Raw genomic sequence first — 18056 nt, forward strand, 5'->3', positions numbered from 1 at the left:
AAGGATGAGACATGATGTTTTAGCCTTGGCCAAAATGAGAATTTATTTTGTTTTCCTTCCACACCTGGTCTTCGAGTAAGGCAATCTTGATTTTTGGTGGCTAAATTTATAAAGCAGAGATATAGGAAAACAAAAAACAAAAACAAAGCAAAACAACAAAAAAGCAGAGATATACTTTTGATTCCATGTGAAAAAGGAGTTGATGGTCACAACTAAATGTATATCATCAGCCTCTATGACAGAAGGCAATGATCTTAAAATTTCAAAGCAAATCAACAGGAAAAAAATCTTTTAATTTTTTTTCTTTTTGGGACTTAATAGTCAATAGAATGCTTTAAGATTCATGGTTACAAACTCTAAGAGGCAGTCTCAGGGTTAGGAAGAGTGGGATTCAAATCTCATTCTTATACATATTGTTTGGATAAACCAAGACAACTCTTAGACCAAGCTGCAAGCCAGTTGCAGAATCTGCAGTGGTGAAGAGAGCACCCTCCAACAAAGAAATCTAGGCCCAGAAAAAAAATAAAACAAAATCCTCCAACTCACAGAGTTTTGGGAGAGAAAAGCCCTTTGTAAGTGTCAAAATATTAGAAAAAATATAAGTTGTTAAACGAACCAGTTTGGCCTTGTTTTGGGGGGACTGAGATTGACACCTATGGCTTCATCCATGTAGAGAATTCCCAGGAAGGCAAGTCCCTCCAGAGATGTCTCTCCAAAACCTGATTTTAATTAATCATCTTAATTGCCTAGAACACCAAGAAGCTACTTGTTCAGGAGCAGCATTTGAATTCAGGTTTTCCTGTCTTAGAAGTCAGGCCTCCATCTACTCTGCCATGCAGCTTTTCTGGTTATAACTAACCTATTCCAAAGAGAAAACTGGGAAGAGTAAAAGTCTTGCTGTTTTTGGTTGTGAAAGCCACTTTTGAGATATGAAGACCAGCTTAGTTCTCCCCCTTCGAGCCCAAATTTGGATGATAGTACCAGACAGCTATTTCTTCTCATTCATCTTTACAGGGTGTTTAACTTCAAAGTCTACTGTTGGCACATCAATTTCCACACACGGTTAAGCAAAGTGCTTACAACAAAACATCCAGACAAAGTCAGTGAAACTCAAAGATACTCCCATGACAGGACCCTCATCTATAAAACAACAGAAAGCTTTCTCTTGAGAGCTTTCTGCCAATTCTATTTCACAAAGGACTCACTGACCTGTCTGGTAACTTCGAAAATGGGCACAACCTTATCCTCAATTCTCCCCACATTCCTATGTATAAATAATGCCTAGAAATTATCTAACATACTATCTCTTTTTTTAAAATCATTTATTTTTAACATCCTTTTAAAAATTTTTGAGTTTTGAATATTTTCCTCCATCCATTGAGAAGATAAGCAATATAATATCAATAATATAATACATTTACTTTTCAAGTAGATTATTTAAGGTCATTGATGTAGAAAACATTTTTGTATTCCCTTCATTTTACAGAGGTGAAAATTGAAGTTCATGTAGATTAAAGGATTTGCTTAATGTCACAGAAGTATTGAAGCATCAAAGTGAAATTTGAACCCATGACATATGACTCCAGAATCAGTATTCTTTCCACTGTGCCTAGCTTCACAAACAAGCCATTGAGTTAATAAATCAGGTATTATTGTGCTTAAAAATTGATTTATGTTTTTATTATCTTAAATAAATGATGACCAAGAATTGGTAATTGATGGTTTTTTTTCTTTTCCAGAAAGAGGACTATGGAGACTGAGCATGAATCACAACATCATATTTTCCCCATTTCTGTTGTTATTGTTTGCTTGCTTGTTTTTTTTTCTTTCTAATTTTCCCCTCTTCGATCTGATTTTTCTTGTGTAGCATGATAAATGTGGAAATATGTTGAAAGAACTGCACATGTTTGATTTATATTGGATTACTTTCTGTCCAGGAGATGAGGGAGATGGGGAAGGAGGGAGAAAAATTTGGAACACAAGGTTTTACAAAGGTAAATATTGAAAACTATCTTTGCATATATTTTGAAAAATAAGAAGCTTTTTTTATGAAATTAAAAAAAAGAAATTTAGATGATTTCTTTAAGGCAAAACAATAACAACAATAGGAAGCCTTTCTGTTATGTTTTAAGGATTATAAAGCACTTTACAGTTATTATCTCATTTAATCCTCACAAAAACCCCGTTAGGAAGGTTCTATGTTCCCCATTTTTACCACTGAGGAAACTGAGGCAGAAGCTAAATGTCTTACTCAGCATTACACAAGCTGCTAAGTGTTTAAGAATGGATTTGAACTTGATTTCTTAATGCCAGGAATACTTTCAATGTGCTACTAGCAAACAACAAATATGTATGGGAGATGGCTTTGATTTCTAACCCAGTCATATTCACTTTCTAAAGAGATATATCATTATTGTTGTTCAGTCATTTTTCAGTGGTGTTCAACTATTCATGACCCATTTGGGGTTTTCTTGGCAAAGGTACTGGAATTGTTTGCCATTTCTTTTTCCAGCTCATTTTATAGGTGAGGAACTAAGGCAAAGAGGGTAACACAGCTAATAAGGATCTGAACTCACAAAAACGAGCCTTCCTAACTCAAAGCTAGCACCCTACACACTGCACCGCTTAGTGACTATATCACTAACTCTAAAGGCTGGGAGATAAGATCATATAGCCTAAGGGCTACAGACATGAATTAGTCCTGAATTCCTCATTTCGTGGGCACGAGGACTAGGGCTGGAAGAAAGTAAACCAATGGAAGAGGAATAATTTTAATGATGATCAGAAATATATCTCACTGTTCTGGATTGCCTTTCTTCAAGAACATTTAATGGCATTCAGTGTGGAAAGGCTAATAATAGCAGTTTTGGAAGCTGATAAGGGCAGCTGGGTAGTGCAGTGGAGAGAATACCACAGAACTCCTGAAGAAAAAGCTTCCTGAGTTCAAATTTGATCTCAATCATTGACTAGCTGTGTAACCCTGGGCAAGTCAGTTTCCTCATGTGAAAAATGAGCTGAAGAGGAAATGGCAAATCACTCTAATATCTTTGCCAAGAAAACCCCGAATGGAGTCAGAAAGGTTGAGATGCAACTGGAAATAACTGCACAAATATTCTGATAAAAGATTTTTATGTGTTGTCTTCCCCATTAGAATGTAAACTCTTTGAGAGTAGAGACTTTCTTCTTGTATTTGTATCCCTAATATTGAGTAGTAAGTGCTTAACAAAGCAACTGCTTTATATAAATTATCTACTTTGAGTTTTGTAAATAATACAGAAGAAACCACCAAGACTTAGAAAGATTAAATGGCTTTTTCTTGTTCATACAGCTAGTTAGTTTTAGAGGCAAGGATTTGAATCTACTCTCCCTGACTGTCCAACACTGAACCCACTGCATTTTGCTAAAAAGACAATCAGTAAATGGAGAAAAGAATGACTGGAAGAAGAAATAAAGGCTATGTTATTTGGGCTGGACCACTGAAACTCTGTACTACTGGGAAAATAAAGAGGAATGTTTGACATGGCAAATAAGAATGTTGCTATCTTAAAATATTTGAAGAGCTGTGGTACAGAAGAGGGAGTTGACTTGTTTTGGTCCAGAGAACAGGAATAGGAACAATGGGTGGAAATTGCTGAGAGGCAGATTTCTATCTGATATAGGGATATACTTTTAGAGTTGTCAAAAAATTGAATGGGTTACATAGAGAGGGAGCTCTTCCTGAGTCAAAGAAGGAGCAGGTACTTGATAACCAATCATCATTCTTCCCTGTGTTACAAAAGAGATCCCTGATGAGGATGGGATTACAACAGATGACCTCTGAGGATTCATACAGCTTAGAAATTCTGTGGTTCTATTTGAGGGATCTAAATGAGTTGTCAAAATTGGAAGGCTGTTCTTTGTATCCAAAGCCTATGTTTTTCTCCTTTTAATATTCCAGATGGTGTTAGCACATTTTCATTTTATTGCTACAGGAGAAAAAAAAAACCCAACAAAACCCAGAACAAAACAGTTGAACAGACCTAGAAATTATAGCCAATAAATAGATGATGTTTTAGAGGGGAACAGGGAGATGGAACAGTGGAGACCCATTACATTCAATTTGACAGTAATGTCTTGCAGACCGCCTATTTAGGTTTATTGCCATTGATTCATGGAGACTATAATGCCCTTAAACAAGGAAGGAGAGCAGAGTTACTGTAGGACTTCCTGTTATAAAGTTGAGAAGTTCTCCTCAGTCCTTCTCCCTTTGGTCCATAATAAGTGCCTAATAAGTGCTTGTTGACTTTACTATAAATGTAAGAACAGGAGGTTCAGAAGTAGCTCATTAATATCTGTGATAGTTATTTAGGATGAGAGATTTAGTACAAAAAGGATCCCAGAAGCCCTTTATCCCAACTCTCTCATTATGAGTCTAGAGAAATCATAGAGACATTAAAGTAAGTGGAAAATCCAAGATTTGAAGCCAGGTGTTCTTATATTTAGGATAGCTAGGTGGTGCAATGGATAGATCTCTGGCCCTGGAACTAGAAAGACCTAAGTTCAAATCCAGCCTGAGACACTTACTAGTTGTGTAACTATAACCATAAGCATAACCATAGGCAAATCATTTACTCTACTTTCCTCATGTATAAAATAAGCTGGAGAATGAATCCATTCCAGTGTCTTTCCCAAGAGAAACCCCTCAAAAAGTCACAAAGAGATGGATATGATTCAACAACCAAGCTTCTTACTTTAGTGCCTATGTAATTTCCACTCTACACTTTGTAGGAGGGTGGTAAGGAATACTTATTACCAACATTTAAAAAACATTAATCCTAGCTAATATTTATGTGGAATTTACTATGTGCCAAGAATTTCTGCTAAATGCTTCACAATTATTATCTCATTTATCCTCACAACAATCCTGGGAGAAAGATACTATTATTAGCGCCATTTTGCATTTGAGGAAACTGAGGCAAACAGGTTAAATAATTTGTCCAGAATCACACAGCAAGTGAGTGTCTGTGACTGCATTTGAACTTGAAGAGGGGAGCCTGGAACTCTGAAAATGCCCCTTTGGGGCAGGGTCCCTTATTGAGGCAGAGTTAAAAGAGATTTTCTCCTTCAAGGATTTTCAGAGTTCCAGGGTCCCCTCTTCAAACTCAAGTCTTGATTGATTCCAAGCCCAAGTTCTCTATTCACTGTGCAACTTAGCTGTTCATATAAAATTTATGTTGTCAGGTAAGAATTTGTGAAGGTCTTTGGAAGAACTATAGCATATTAGAATAAGATCATTGTACAAGCCCTGAATTGACCTGAGTTGGGTCACTTCCCCCAGTCTAAATTCCCAGATCTCATCTCATCCTCAATCCTCAACTCTGATTTTCCTTTCTGCAGTGAATTTGGAAAACAGTTTGAATCAACATTGAAAATCAGTCAGAAATTCCTTTATTTCCAGAGGACAGAGAACCCACTTTTTCTTTCTTTTTTTAAAAAAAGCCTAATATTCTTAGGAATGAATTTGGATTGTAGAGGGCCAATTTTGTGAGGTTTGCTACATGGTTTTGCTTTTGCTTCCCGTTCTATTTTCAAAGGGATTTATTAAACATCCATTTTAGGAATTTGACCTTGAAAAGTGACCTCTCTTAGCCAAACTGTTCTGTGTTTCATGGTCATTAATGGAAAATGACTTTTTTTTTTCTTTCCAAGAGCTGATTTCCTTTGTTAGGTGAGCCAGAGATGTGGCTATCAATTTTGGTGCCTGGAGCAAATAGGGCAGAACATACCCCAAAATAACTGTTTTCTTTCTTGGTTTTAACACAAATTTCGGGGAGGAAGAGGAGAGACTTTGAGACACAAGTGCCAATGGATGAAAAAAGGAACACATTCAGGGCCAAGCTGGAGCTCACCTGAGGTGCAATTAAGAATGTTTAATTTTAACTTGTCTTACTAAGTAGATGCTAAGCAAATTTGTTTCCAGATGCTGAAGGGGGTGTACTTTTTTTTTTCTTTAGGGGTTATAGGCTCCCTCTAATTTTTAGTGATCTGGAGAAAAGTCTCAATTGCCCTGTGCTGGTTAGAGCTCTGAGGTAAATGTTTTTGTCCCTCTGTGTGTATTCCTTCCCCATACTTACCTTCTCTAGAGTCTCATTCAATATAATCATACTTTGCATTTTAGCAACATTGGCAAGAGTACTGAAAGACAAAAAAAAAGAAATTTCACGTGAGATTTTTGTCTTCTTCCTTTCCTCTAAAATGTTCACACATGATATGTGGACTTCATTTTCTCCTTTGTCTATGCCTGATACAACTTTCTGCTTTGCATGACTAAGTGATATGGGAGAGAGCACTGGAGTCAGGAGGAATCGAGTTCAAATTCTGATTCAGACATTCATTAGCTATTTGATTCTAGGAAAATTACTTCATATCTGCCTCAGTTTCCTCAACTGTAAAGTGGGGATAATAATATTACCTACCTTGTTGTGAAGATAAAATGAGATATTTGTAAAGCACTTAGCACAGTCTGGCACCTAGTAGGTGATATATAAATACTCATTTCCTTTGTTTTTTGTTTCATGCCCACAAGGGTAAGAATCCTGTCTCTTGGTGGCCAGGTAGCCAGCCAGGCTTTGTAAGCAGAATTTTGGGTTGTAGGGCAGTTTGTCATATCACATCTGAGTATAACCTGACAGTACAATTTCCTGAGGGAGACCATGCATTTGGCATCTGAAGGGCTCATATTTGTTAGCTTAGTCACTAGGATTAAAGACAAGGATTTATTACATTTAGTTATTTATTTACTCTGAAGCACTCTCCATTTTTTTTAAAAGGCAATTTTCCTAGAAAATGTAATGAGAGTTGTTCACCCACGAAAATGCTGCATTGGAGTGATTAAATACATTCATTCCAGAAGTGAAGGTAGGTCTGTAAGTGCTGAGTTACTGACATACCACTCTCTCAGATTTCCAAATCAATTCCTGTTTCTTAATAATCATTATTCCCGTAGTTTAGCTGGCAAAGTTATTTCAGTTACCATTTTCTCCCTCATTTCAATATTCCTGTAGCACAAATCAGTATTAATATTGTGCCTCCATTTTCCTGAGGTCCAGAGAAAGAAATATTTTGGAAACTGACAACAGGGGAGGATTCAGACTGCATGGAGTTCCCTAGGCACTGAGAGAGATTTCTGGGCCTATGCAGGAGTCTATGGAAGTCAGCCGCAACTGAGCTGAATGTTAAATCTCCAGTATGAGCATTTATATTTTGTAAAGTGGCAAACATTACAAATCAGAGCTTGATTTATCGTTTTATTGATCGTCTAGACTTAAGAAAGTGATGGAGAAAATGTTAATAAGGCATATTACATTTAAGGGGGTATCATGTCTACATTTTATTTATTTATTTGTTTGTTTGTTTTTGCAGAGAGCAGGTTGTCAAACATTTACCGTAACACAATAATAATAGTTAGAATTTTTAGTGTTTTAAAGTTTGCAAAGTACTTTACATGCAATTATCTCATTTGATCTTCATAACAGTCCTGGAACGTGGGTCCTATTATTATTACCATTTTACAAGTAAGGAAATTGAGAGACAGAAGGGTTAAGCAACTTACCCAGAGTTACACATTTCATAATTTTCTGAGGCTAAATTAAATCTCAGGCCTAGCACTTTATGTACTATGCAACCTAGCTACCTAGATTCAACCTGGTATCCCAGAGAAAAAAATTATATACATGTACACATCTTATAAAATTTAGAAAAAGGAAAACATACTTTTAAAAATTCTATATATTAAATATTTAAAATGTATATCTTAAGATTTAAAAATGTAAAAAGTAAGATAATATAATAATACATTTTTATTTTGGGGCCATAATAAGGTGTTAACAAAATTATAAAAGAAAATCTGGATTCAGAAAATGAAACTGACAATAAACCAAATAAAGCAAATATATATATATATATATATATATATAAAACTAAAGAAAAAAATTGAGGAAAGATAAATATTAAATTTTTAAAATCTTGGTGAAATAACATATTTTTCCAAATAATATGGGAACAGTATATTCACATATTAACTATATCCAGACAACAAAAGAAAAAGTGTATAATTATGAGTTTATAAAAGGCAATTCTGGTCATCATGTTGTTTTCCAATGGTGTCTGATTCTTTGAGTGATTTAGGTGGTTTTCTCAAAAAGTCTATGAGTGAGATGAACACCTAAATCACATGATCCCCATTCCCAGAGGTCTGCAGAGCTGGAAGACCAGGCCTTGGGCTCCTGGTTACAGGAAATCACATGACCTCTAGGCCTAGAGGTCTTTAAAGAACAGACCCTAGGTCAGCTTTAGGAAGTGATGTTACCCACAGAAAGCAGACAACATTAGGGACCATTGGTCAATAATAATTATTTCCTTTTTAGGCCATCCAATGGAATTGCATGTTTGCTGTTTAATTAGCTTTACTACTTCCTGCTTGGCAGGTCAGGTACATGTTGGGAGCTGTCCTGCTTCCCAGGTGTGTTTGGGCCTCTCCTTGCAGGGACTAAATAAATGCTTTCTCTTTGTACCTGAAAATGTCTCTGATTAGTTAGTTTGGGAAAGGGGGGAGCACCTGCCCCACACATCTTCATGATCCCATTTGTAGTTTTCTTGGCAAAGATACTGGAATGGTCATTTCCTTCCCTAACTCATTTTACAGATGAGAAAACTAAGACATATAAGATTAAGTGACTTGCCTACTAAGTATCTGAGGTTGATTTTGGACTCATGAAGATGAGTCTTTCTAACTCTAGGCACTCCATCCCCTGCACCATTTGGCTGCCCTGATAGAGAGTAGAAAACAGAGGGAAAGAATCTAGGTTCAGATCTTACTTTTGATGTTTACTGCATGTGTGATCTTGGGCAAGTCATTTAAACTCTCTAGGTGTAAAAATGAAGGTACGTGGGATAGTCTTAAGTTAACTCTACAGTTTTTTCCAAATCTAAAGTCTGTGATTCAATTTTATAATTAGCCAATTGGAGGGGGAGGCTCCCCAAGAGCCTTTCCATATGACATGGGTGGGGAGGGTAAACATATAAAATGATTATTTAGGTACATGTAAGTACTGTTTATATTTTCTACATAGATTTCAAAGAGAGAAATGGTTCCTTCTTTTGGATTAGTTAAAATCTCTTCAATTATCAGAGCAGCCTCAGCTCTTGGGAAAGAAACAACATCCACTGGAATCAAAGCTTCTAGTGATTCTGAAGGAGGTGCCAGCAAGATAAGCTTGAGGACAAATAAGGGAGGTGCCAGAAATAAAGCCAGTATCAACAGGAGAGTCAATGAAGAAAAATAAGGAAGTGTTTATGTTGCATTTGGGTCACTAGAATGGAAGGATACCCAAGCAATTTTCCAGCAGGACAAGACAAGAACAATGAGTTTGCACTGCAGGGTGTCAAAAGGGCTTTAGAGTTTATCCAAACCATATCTGGTTAGGATGAAAAGGGTTTTGATTTCTCTTTCTGACTCAGTTGCCTGGGATTTATTATTTTGTTTTAAAAAATTAATGTGTGCTTTCCGTGTCTTATATTCCTGTACTATCCCAGGTATTCCTTTGTGCTTCCCTCCCTAAGAGCCATTCCATATTACAAATAGGAGGTTGGTTTTCTTGTGGTCATTTTTTTTGGGGGGGGGGATGTGTATATGTTTTTATTTTTAGAGAGTCAAAAAAAAAAAGTCAGCACAACTGATTGACACATTGAGAAAAGTCTAGAAACTTGTACTTATGTAACAACATACCTGTTGTTATCCACATATACCTGTGGATCTTTCACCTCTACAAAGGAGTAGGTTAGGAGTGTCTTCTTGATGAGGTTTAGGTTTTGGGGTTCCCTTTAGTAGGGAACCAAATGATAAGGTCTAGGTTCAGGAACCAAAATGAGATTAAGATTCCTGGTGATCAGGGAGTTAAATGATAAAGTCTAGTGGCAGATTCGGGTCTCAGGGAATCAAATGGAGAGGTTTGGCTCCCCTGCACCCCCTTGGGATTCAGCACAAGGATAGGGAGTTTTGGGGACTCCCTCTGGTGGCGCAGAGGTTCTCTGTAAAGCAATTTACAGACCCAAAAACCTAGATTGATAAAAGAGATTTAATTATAGGGATTGGGAAGTAAGGTTAGAAATCCCGACAGAGAGGCATAAAGTCAGGTTAGGGGAATAGGTGAGGATAAAGAGAGGATAACACTGGAAAAGAATATTATTCCAGCAGGCAGAGGTTTCCATGGCATAGCCTAACATGGCATGTTTGGAACCTCTGCAAAGAAAGGATTTTAGTTTGGCTTTTTTATAATAGGAGCTTTGGCTACAAGCTGAGAGAACTCATAGGTGGAATCCCAAATTGGCTCATCTACTCTCTGGGTTTCAGCTTGAACTGGAATTCAATGAGTTTCTTCAGTTCAATAGGATTGGAATTCCTTTTGCTAGATAACAGAATGAAAGTGTCTTGTTTACTTTCCTACGGGTGGGATCCCTCACTGAGGCAGAGTTGAAGGAGATTTTCTCCTTCAAGGATTTTTAGAGTTTCAGGATCCCTTCTTCATTCTCATATCTCTGCATTTGTGTCTCATTTGTTCTTTTTAAAAATTTCTTAAATTCCCCTCAATTGCATATAAAAATAATTTTTGACACTTATCTAAAAATTTTTTTGTTTCAAATTTTCTTTCCCTTCTTCCCTCCAGATAAGTAATTTGATATAGATTATATATATGCAATTATGTAAAGTATATTTCCATATTAGTAATGTTGTAAACACACCAAAAAAAAAAAAGAAATGAAAAATAGTATACTTCAATCTGCATTTAAACTCTATAAATTCTTTCTCTGGAAGTAAATACCATTATTTCATCCTGAGTCCTTTGGAGGTCTTAGAATGTGGTATTGCTAAGAATAGCTAAGTCATGATTATCATGCAGTATTACTGTGTACAATGTTCTCCTGGTTCTACTCGCTTCAGTTTGCCTTAGTTCAAATAAGTCTTTTCAGCTTTTTCTGAAAGGATCCTCTTTGTCATTTCATATAGCACAACAATATTCCATCACAATCACATATCATAATTTGTTCAGCCATTTGGACATCCTCTCAGTTTCCAATTCTTTGTCACCACAAAAAGAGCTTCTATTAATATTTTTGTTTATATGGGTTCTTTCTTTCCCCTCCTCTTCCCTTTAAAACATCTCTTTGGAATACACTTACTAGTGGCATTGCTGGATCAAAGGTAGGCATTTATTTTAGGTTTTGTTTATTGTGAGGCAATTGAGACCAAGTGACTTGTCCAGGATCACACAGCTAGGTGTCTGAGATTGGATTTGAACTCAGATCCTACTGACTTCAGAGCCTGTGCTCTATCTATTGCTCCATTTAGCTGCCCTTAGTATGATTTGATTTTATAGCCTTTTGGGCATTGTTCCAAATTGTTCTCCAGAATGGTTGGAACAATTCACAAAGTCCCCAACAGTGTATTAGTGTCCCAATTTTCCCATATCCTTTCCAATATTTATCATTTTCCTTTTCTGTCATATTGGTTACTCTGATAGGTGTTAGGTTGTACCTCAGATTTGTTTTAATATGCATTTATTTAATCAATAGTGATTTATAGCATTTTTTCATATGATTACAAATAGTCTAAAAAGTGCCTGTTCATATCCTTTGACCATTTGTCAATTGGGAAATGTCTTGTATTCTTATAAATTTAACTCACTTCTCTATATATTTGAGAAACAAGGCTTTTATTTACATTTGTTCTTCATAATTTTATTATATATACTTTTAAAAAAACTTTGGTGTGATGTTGTTTCCATTTAAATCACTGTAGTCACCGTGCATAATATTTTCTTGGCTTTGCTGCCTTCATTCTATGTTTGCTTTCTTCATGTAGTTCTTTCCATGCTTCTTTTATTTATCATGCAAATTATTTCTTATAACACAGAATTACTCCACTGCATTCATGCATCACAATTTGTTTAGTCATTTCCCACTCAATATCTACTTTATTTCCAACTCCTAGTTATTATAAAAAGTACTGTTAGAAATATTTTGGAATAAAAGGAAACTTTTCTTATCAATAACTTCCTTGGGGTATAAACCAGTAAGGGAGTCTCTGGTTCAAAAGGTACAGATGTTTTAATCAATTTATTTGCTTAATTCCAACTTGCTTTCCAAAATGGTTGCACCATTTCATAACAATGTATTAGTGTGCCATCTTCCCCAAACCCTTCCAACATTGACTGTCACTATTTTGGGGTTATTTTTACTCATTTTCATCAGGTGAAATCTCAGAGTGGTTTTAATTTGCATTTCTCTTAATCATTGGTAATTTGCAGAATTTTTTTTTTATGTGCAGTTTTTTTTTTTTAATTACCTGGGATTTAGGAAGATGAGAAAAGTGGGCTGGAGAGTCCTAGAACAGTGGCCCATATGAGGGATCAGTAGGTTTGGCTAGTCTCTAGTGGGGTCTTAGTTCACTGAATGTAGCAGATAGAGGCAAGTTTTTTCCCCAGCTCATATTTCTTTACCAGGCCTGTTACTAGTTTTGCTGATTTTTACTATGACAGTGAATTGTTGATTTTGTTAATCCCCTAGATTCTCAGCATTGTAAGAGATGTCTAGACATGGAGAACCTCTAGCAACATATCATTTCCCCAAGCAAACAGACAATGTTTTGACTGCCTTTAATCTCCATCATTCATAATCAATATCTTCTGACTTCCATAACTCCCTGTCCTGTCATCCCTAGTCCTTCCAGGGTTTTGCCTCTATAATATGTACCCTCCCTCTGCCCGCCCATTTCATTGTGACCTTCAAAAACCCACATCCATTTTTAAGAACCTTCCCTTTGTCCTATATCTCTTCACTTTACACTCTTTCTATATTACTGGGCTAATTACTGACTACCCTCTTCAAAACTGGTGCTCTTTCTCTCATTTCTTCTGGGTCAAGAAGAGGAACAGACATATTCCTTCCTTCTCATCCCCATTTATCGATCTCATTTTTATAGAACTTTCATCCAGTCCAACTCCCTGTATCACAGTTATCTACTGACTTCTAGGTCTCTTTCTTGTCTCAAAGAACTCTAACCCTAGGGGCCAGTTTTCCTTCCCACTCCAACTCTTGCTTTCATAAATGGGAATCTTAATAAAATAAAATAAAAATAAAATTGATTAATAATTTAATGATTTCCTTTCAAACATTTTGGCCAACCTCCTCAACTTTTTTGAGTCCATCTTAATTCCAATTCATTTACACACAGGGATGAGTATATGCTTGATTTGATAATTATCTATAACTGCTCTGCCTCCATGACTGAGAACTCTCCAATTCTTCTCTGACCACCATCTGTTATCTCTTATTTTTTCCATTCTTCTCACATGCCTTAAAATTATTCTCTATGTTCATCTTGACTAGAAATCCCTCCAGCCTTCAAATTCTCCTACTCCATCACCCCTATTCTGGCCTTATTTTCCTCCTTTCCAAGTCTTGACCTATTTTTGACCAACTCAGTCACATACTATCAGTCATCCTTGAAATTCCTGCTTACATGTTATTGCTGACATATTTCCAAATCCCAATCTTACTTCTTCCTCACAATCTACTTTTTGTGCTCCTATGTATGTACTATTGAATGTTGTTAAACCATAAGACCATGCTGAATCCACTACAAATTTATCTAATCTACTCTTTTTAAAATTTTTATTAATTTCGTTTTTATTTTTAATGAATTTTTTATTCATTTTACACAAATACAAAGTGGGAAAAAAAAGTTCTATGTATACACAGCAGAACATGAGAGGATTCAATATGAAACAAGAAATTTCCATTTCACAAAACCTTATGTTATAAATTTTACAAAGCAATGGATTTTCTTTTGTTCTCTGCTGTGTAATTTTTGTTTTATTCCCCTTCACTCAGAGAAGGCTACAATTAAACACAAATGTATATAGATATATATGTTACACACACATATTCCTCATATGCATATATACACATACACAGTGTATATTACACATATAATACACATATACATATATATGTAAGATCATATTATGCATATTTTGATTTGCCAGTTCTTTCTCTGGAAGTGAATAGCATCTTCCTTCATAGATTCCTTGTAGTTGATTTAAATATAACCCTCAAAATAACTTAATCATTAATGGTTATTCTTTGACCTATATTGCTGTTACAGTATACAACACTCTCTTGGTTCTGCTCATTTCACTTTTTATTACTTCATGCAAGTCTTTGTTTTTCTAAATTAAACAGCTCATTGTTTTATTGTATCCACTCTCAATTGGATTTTGTGGTTGACTTTACCTGTTCCAAACCTTCTCTTGTCCTTAGATTTCTTATATCAACTTCCCTTTTCCCGCTCAGCAGAAGTTCTCCTAGTTTATCCCTACTCTACATCTCACACCCCTTGTTTATTCATCATTCTCTCCTTCTTTGCTCTAGTCTCTGATAAAGAAGTGGTCTTCCTAACACTGATCCTTCCTTAGTTTCCACTGGGAGAAACTTCTAATATGTCCCACTCATCCTCAGTCTGTGGCAAGGTTTTGAAGAACAGTATGTACATCACTCTAGCTAGGATGATAGACTAGCTTCAGCTTGTAAACCACAGTTTGAAACCTGTGCTTGTGTGCCTATTTAGGAGTCATCACTGACTGACAATGATGACTTAGAAGTAATTTCTAGCATATAGGCTGGTATTAACATGGAGATACCACCTAGGATCCATCAGTCAGTCTATGTTAGAATGGATTCCCTTAGCCATCTTACATTAGTTAAATACACTAGATGAGGTACTCTAAGTACCTTACATAAGTTAAATATAATGGAAAGAACAGTGGCTCTGAAATCAGATGGTCTGCATTCAAATCCTAGTTCTTCTAATTACCATTTAGGCAATCCATTTGAACTCTGTATTTTAACTTTCTTAGCTCCCAAATGAGGTTGTTAAACTTAGTTGATCTCAAAAAGTCTTTTTTTTAATGTTTAGATGCTCTAAGATATGGACTTTTAATTTTCAGATTCCAGGCCTGGTCAAATAAATAGCTTATCATAATTAACTTGTCCTATATTTGCACCAGTGATTTCAGCTGAAACAGGTTTTAATTTAATTACTTGTTTTCCCTATATCATAGTTATTTTTCTTTTATTATCTCTATTAAATAGCTATTGCTAATGAGGCAAACAGGTACTTTATTTTAAGAATGTGGAAAACAATCTTTAGCATATTTCCTCCTCTTCAAGATAAAATAGAACAGAGGTTGGGAGGTAAACAATAATTTTAGAAGGAGTAGGTTTAAATAATCTTCTTTTCCCAAACAAAACAAGAAAAGCCATACTCAATGTTCTATTCCATCCTATATTTTGGGTCTGACGGTGGTAAACTTCCATGAAGCTGACCTAAAAAGATTTAAGGATGCACCCTAAATACCCTTGACTTTCTTTTAATGCCCCATTACAAACCTGTCATCCATAAATTTAATAAAACCTTTCTTGAATAGTTTCTATAATGATGTCTTCCTAGAGTAACAAGGTCTATGTATCATTATCTGCTGAATACACCATTCCTCCCCTAACCCCTTTTCCTTAAATGGTGTTTAGAATTATTCTGGATGTTTGTGTACAGAATTAACAATTTCCCTTTGCTTAGCTCTCAGCATAGTATATCAAGGATGTGACAGAATCAGCAAGGGGAAAACAAATTCAGAGCCTTCCGGGTATGCCAAATATAGTGACCATTAGTTTCTAAATAATTGAGTGATGAATTTAAAACCAAAAAAGTCTTCATTTTAAATTTGGGAGTCTTGCTCCCAAAAGCATTTTTCAAAAACAGGTCAAGCTTAGGACAATATTTTAAGAGGTGATCTGAAAATAGTATGGAAGGAACTGCATTAGCTTTGGATGCAGGCAATGGAGAAGAGGTGGATTGGGAGTTGGAGTTTTAATTCCAATTCTTATTCCCTTAGACATTTGAGAAAGTGTTTCAGTCTTTCTGGGGCTTTGCAATATGAATGAAACTTGGACTGCCTAGGTCAAAGAGTTGTAGAGAGCACCATAAGTAACTGTAAATACTGAAGCATTGTGTCAATGTCAGCCTTTAAAGTGTCTGATAGCAAAGTTTTGGAAGGGAGACACTACTTGAAGGTGACCTCATCTTTAAATCTCATTTTCACTTTCTAGCTCCTAGACAGTCCTACCTACCTTTGGGCCTGGAGTCTCAAAGATCTGAATTCAAATTCAGCCTTGTAAATTATTGTTCTTTGGGAAAACACTTAATCCCTGCCTCAGTTTTATCAACTGTAAAACAGCCACAAATAACAATACCCATCTCACAGGGTTATTGGAAGAATCAAATATTTATAAAGCAATTAGCACAGTGCACAGAACATAGTAGGTGCTTATTCCCTTTTCCTTCTCCTTCCAGTCCTGCTGATATCACATATCAAAGGTTTCCTAAATTCTGTACCAGTTGTATCTCTGGCTCCTTGTTAGCCAACTCTCTTCTCTTTTGTTCTGAGGAGGCTATTTCCCTCCCTGATCCAGTACAAAAGGAGAGTACATGATGTCCTTCTGTACAATCTAGAATTGCTGCTGGTGGGGGGCAAGTTAGCATCCTGACAAGCAAAACTTACCTGGTCTTCTCTGGTCCTCCTTTTTTGGCATTTCTCTCCACAAATGCATTTTCTTGTTTTTTGGAAACTCGCCTTCCTCCAGCTTTGACTATAAAGAGAAGGAACAGAGATATGAGAGCTTCCCAGAAGAGCTGCAGGGCAGTTGGCCTTCTTACTGACAGGCTTGGGAGGGGTTAGTCATTGCAATTTTAGAGTGATATATGCTTAAGAATTACATAAATTATATAATAAATGATATAAAATTAAAGCAGAATGCTTAAGAATTATAGATTTTTTTAAGATTACTTAATTATATCTCTACTTAAAGTAATAAAGTAAAAGTTGCAGCAAAAAAAAAAAATCCTTTCATTAAAAAAAGTCTCTGTGGCCTACTTGTTTGTTTTTGCCCTGGGATGTGGTCAGAAGAAAAAAAAAAATAAGAGAAACTGGGCAAAGCAGCCCAGTAAAATGGAAAGACTCCTTACTAAAAAATCAGTATTCAAATCCTTTGCGATTTTAAGTAAGTCCAAGGATTGGACAAAATGGCATCTGAGATCTTTTCTAACTTCTAAATTTATGGGCCTATATTTGGGGAGTAGAATCCTAATTAAGCATAATTGGTGGCTCAGTAGATAGAATATTGAACCTGGAGTCAGGATAATAGAGTTCCCATTGTGTCGCTTACTAGCTATATGAGTAAGGCCTTTCACCCTCATGCACTTATTTTCCTCAACTATAAAATGGGGATAATAATAGCATCTTACTCCTAAGGTTGTTGTAAGGATCAAATGATATAATATTTATAAAGTACTTAGCACAGGACCTGGAACACAGGAGGCTCATGTAATAACTTGTTTATTTCCTTTCTTTAGAAGACCATAGGTATTTCTCCCCTCCATGATGATTTGCTAAGGTAAGACTGGAAGAAGGGAGTCTAGCTAGGTCAGTGGTGTCAAACTTAAATAGAAATGGTTCTTATGGGGTCACATATTGACTTAGAAAGCTTCAAATTAACATTATCTATATTTTGTTGTATTTTTATTTATTGTGTTGAAACATTTCTCAATTACATTTTAATCTGGTTCAGCGTTCACTGAATGTTGTTGCTATTGCATGTAGCAATTAGATTAAATTTCACCTATGATCCAGACCAACGCTTCTTAAACTTTTTCCATACATGACCCATTTCTGCCCAAAAAAGTTTTGTACAACTCCAGGTATATAGTTATATAAAATAGGTATGTAAATAAAACATTTACTGATAATAAATCATAATTTCTTGACCCTCCCATTCAGTTACATGACCCTGTATATCAGGGGTGGGGAATGTCTGTGGGCCATCAGCCCTGCAAAATCATTTGCTAAGGCAATTGCAGGTGATGATGAGCTGAAAGCTAGGTACAGCAACCTCCTACTGCTTGA

General features: G+C 35.9%; 1 protein-coding gene across 1 annotated transcript in view; it reads right to left on the minus strand.

Moving 5' to 3' along the window:
* DAPL1 (death associated protein like 1) overlaps positions 1 to 18056 on the minus strand; it is a 29817-nt gene that overhangs the window by 3558 nt on the left and 8203 nt on the right. Inside the window, exons 2-3 of the mRNA XM_003763880.4 lie at positions 16656 to 16743; positions 6114 to 6174 (exon numbers count right to left, since the gene is read on the minus strand). Of these exons, the coding sequence (XP_003763928.1) occupies positions 6114 to 6174; positions 16656 to 16743 (149 nt within the window). The remainder of the gene's footprint in view (positions 1 to 6113; positions 6175 to 16655; positions 16744 to 18056) is intronic.

Source organism: Sarcophilus harrisii, chromosome 3, assembly GCF_902635505.1.
Source record: "Sarcophilus harrisii chromosome 3, mSarHar1.11, whole genome shotgun sequence".
NCBI lineage: Eukaryota > Metazoa > Chordata > Mammalia > Dasyuromorphia > Dasyuridae > Sarcophilus > Sarcophilus harrisii.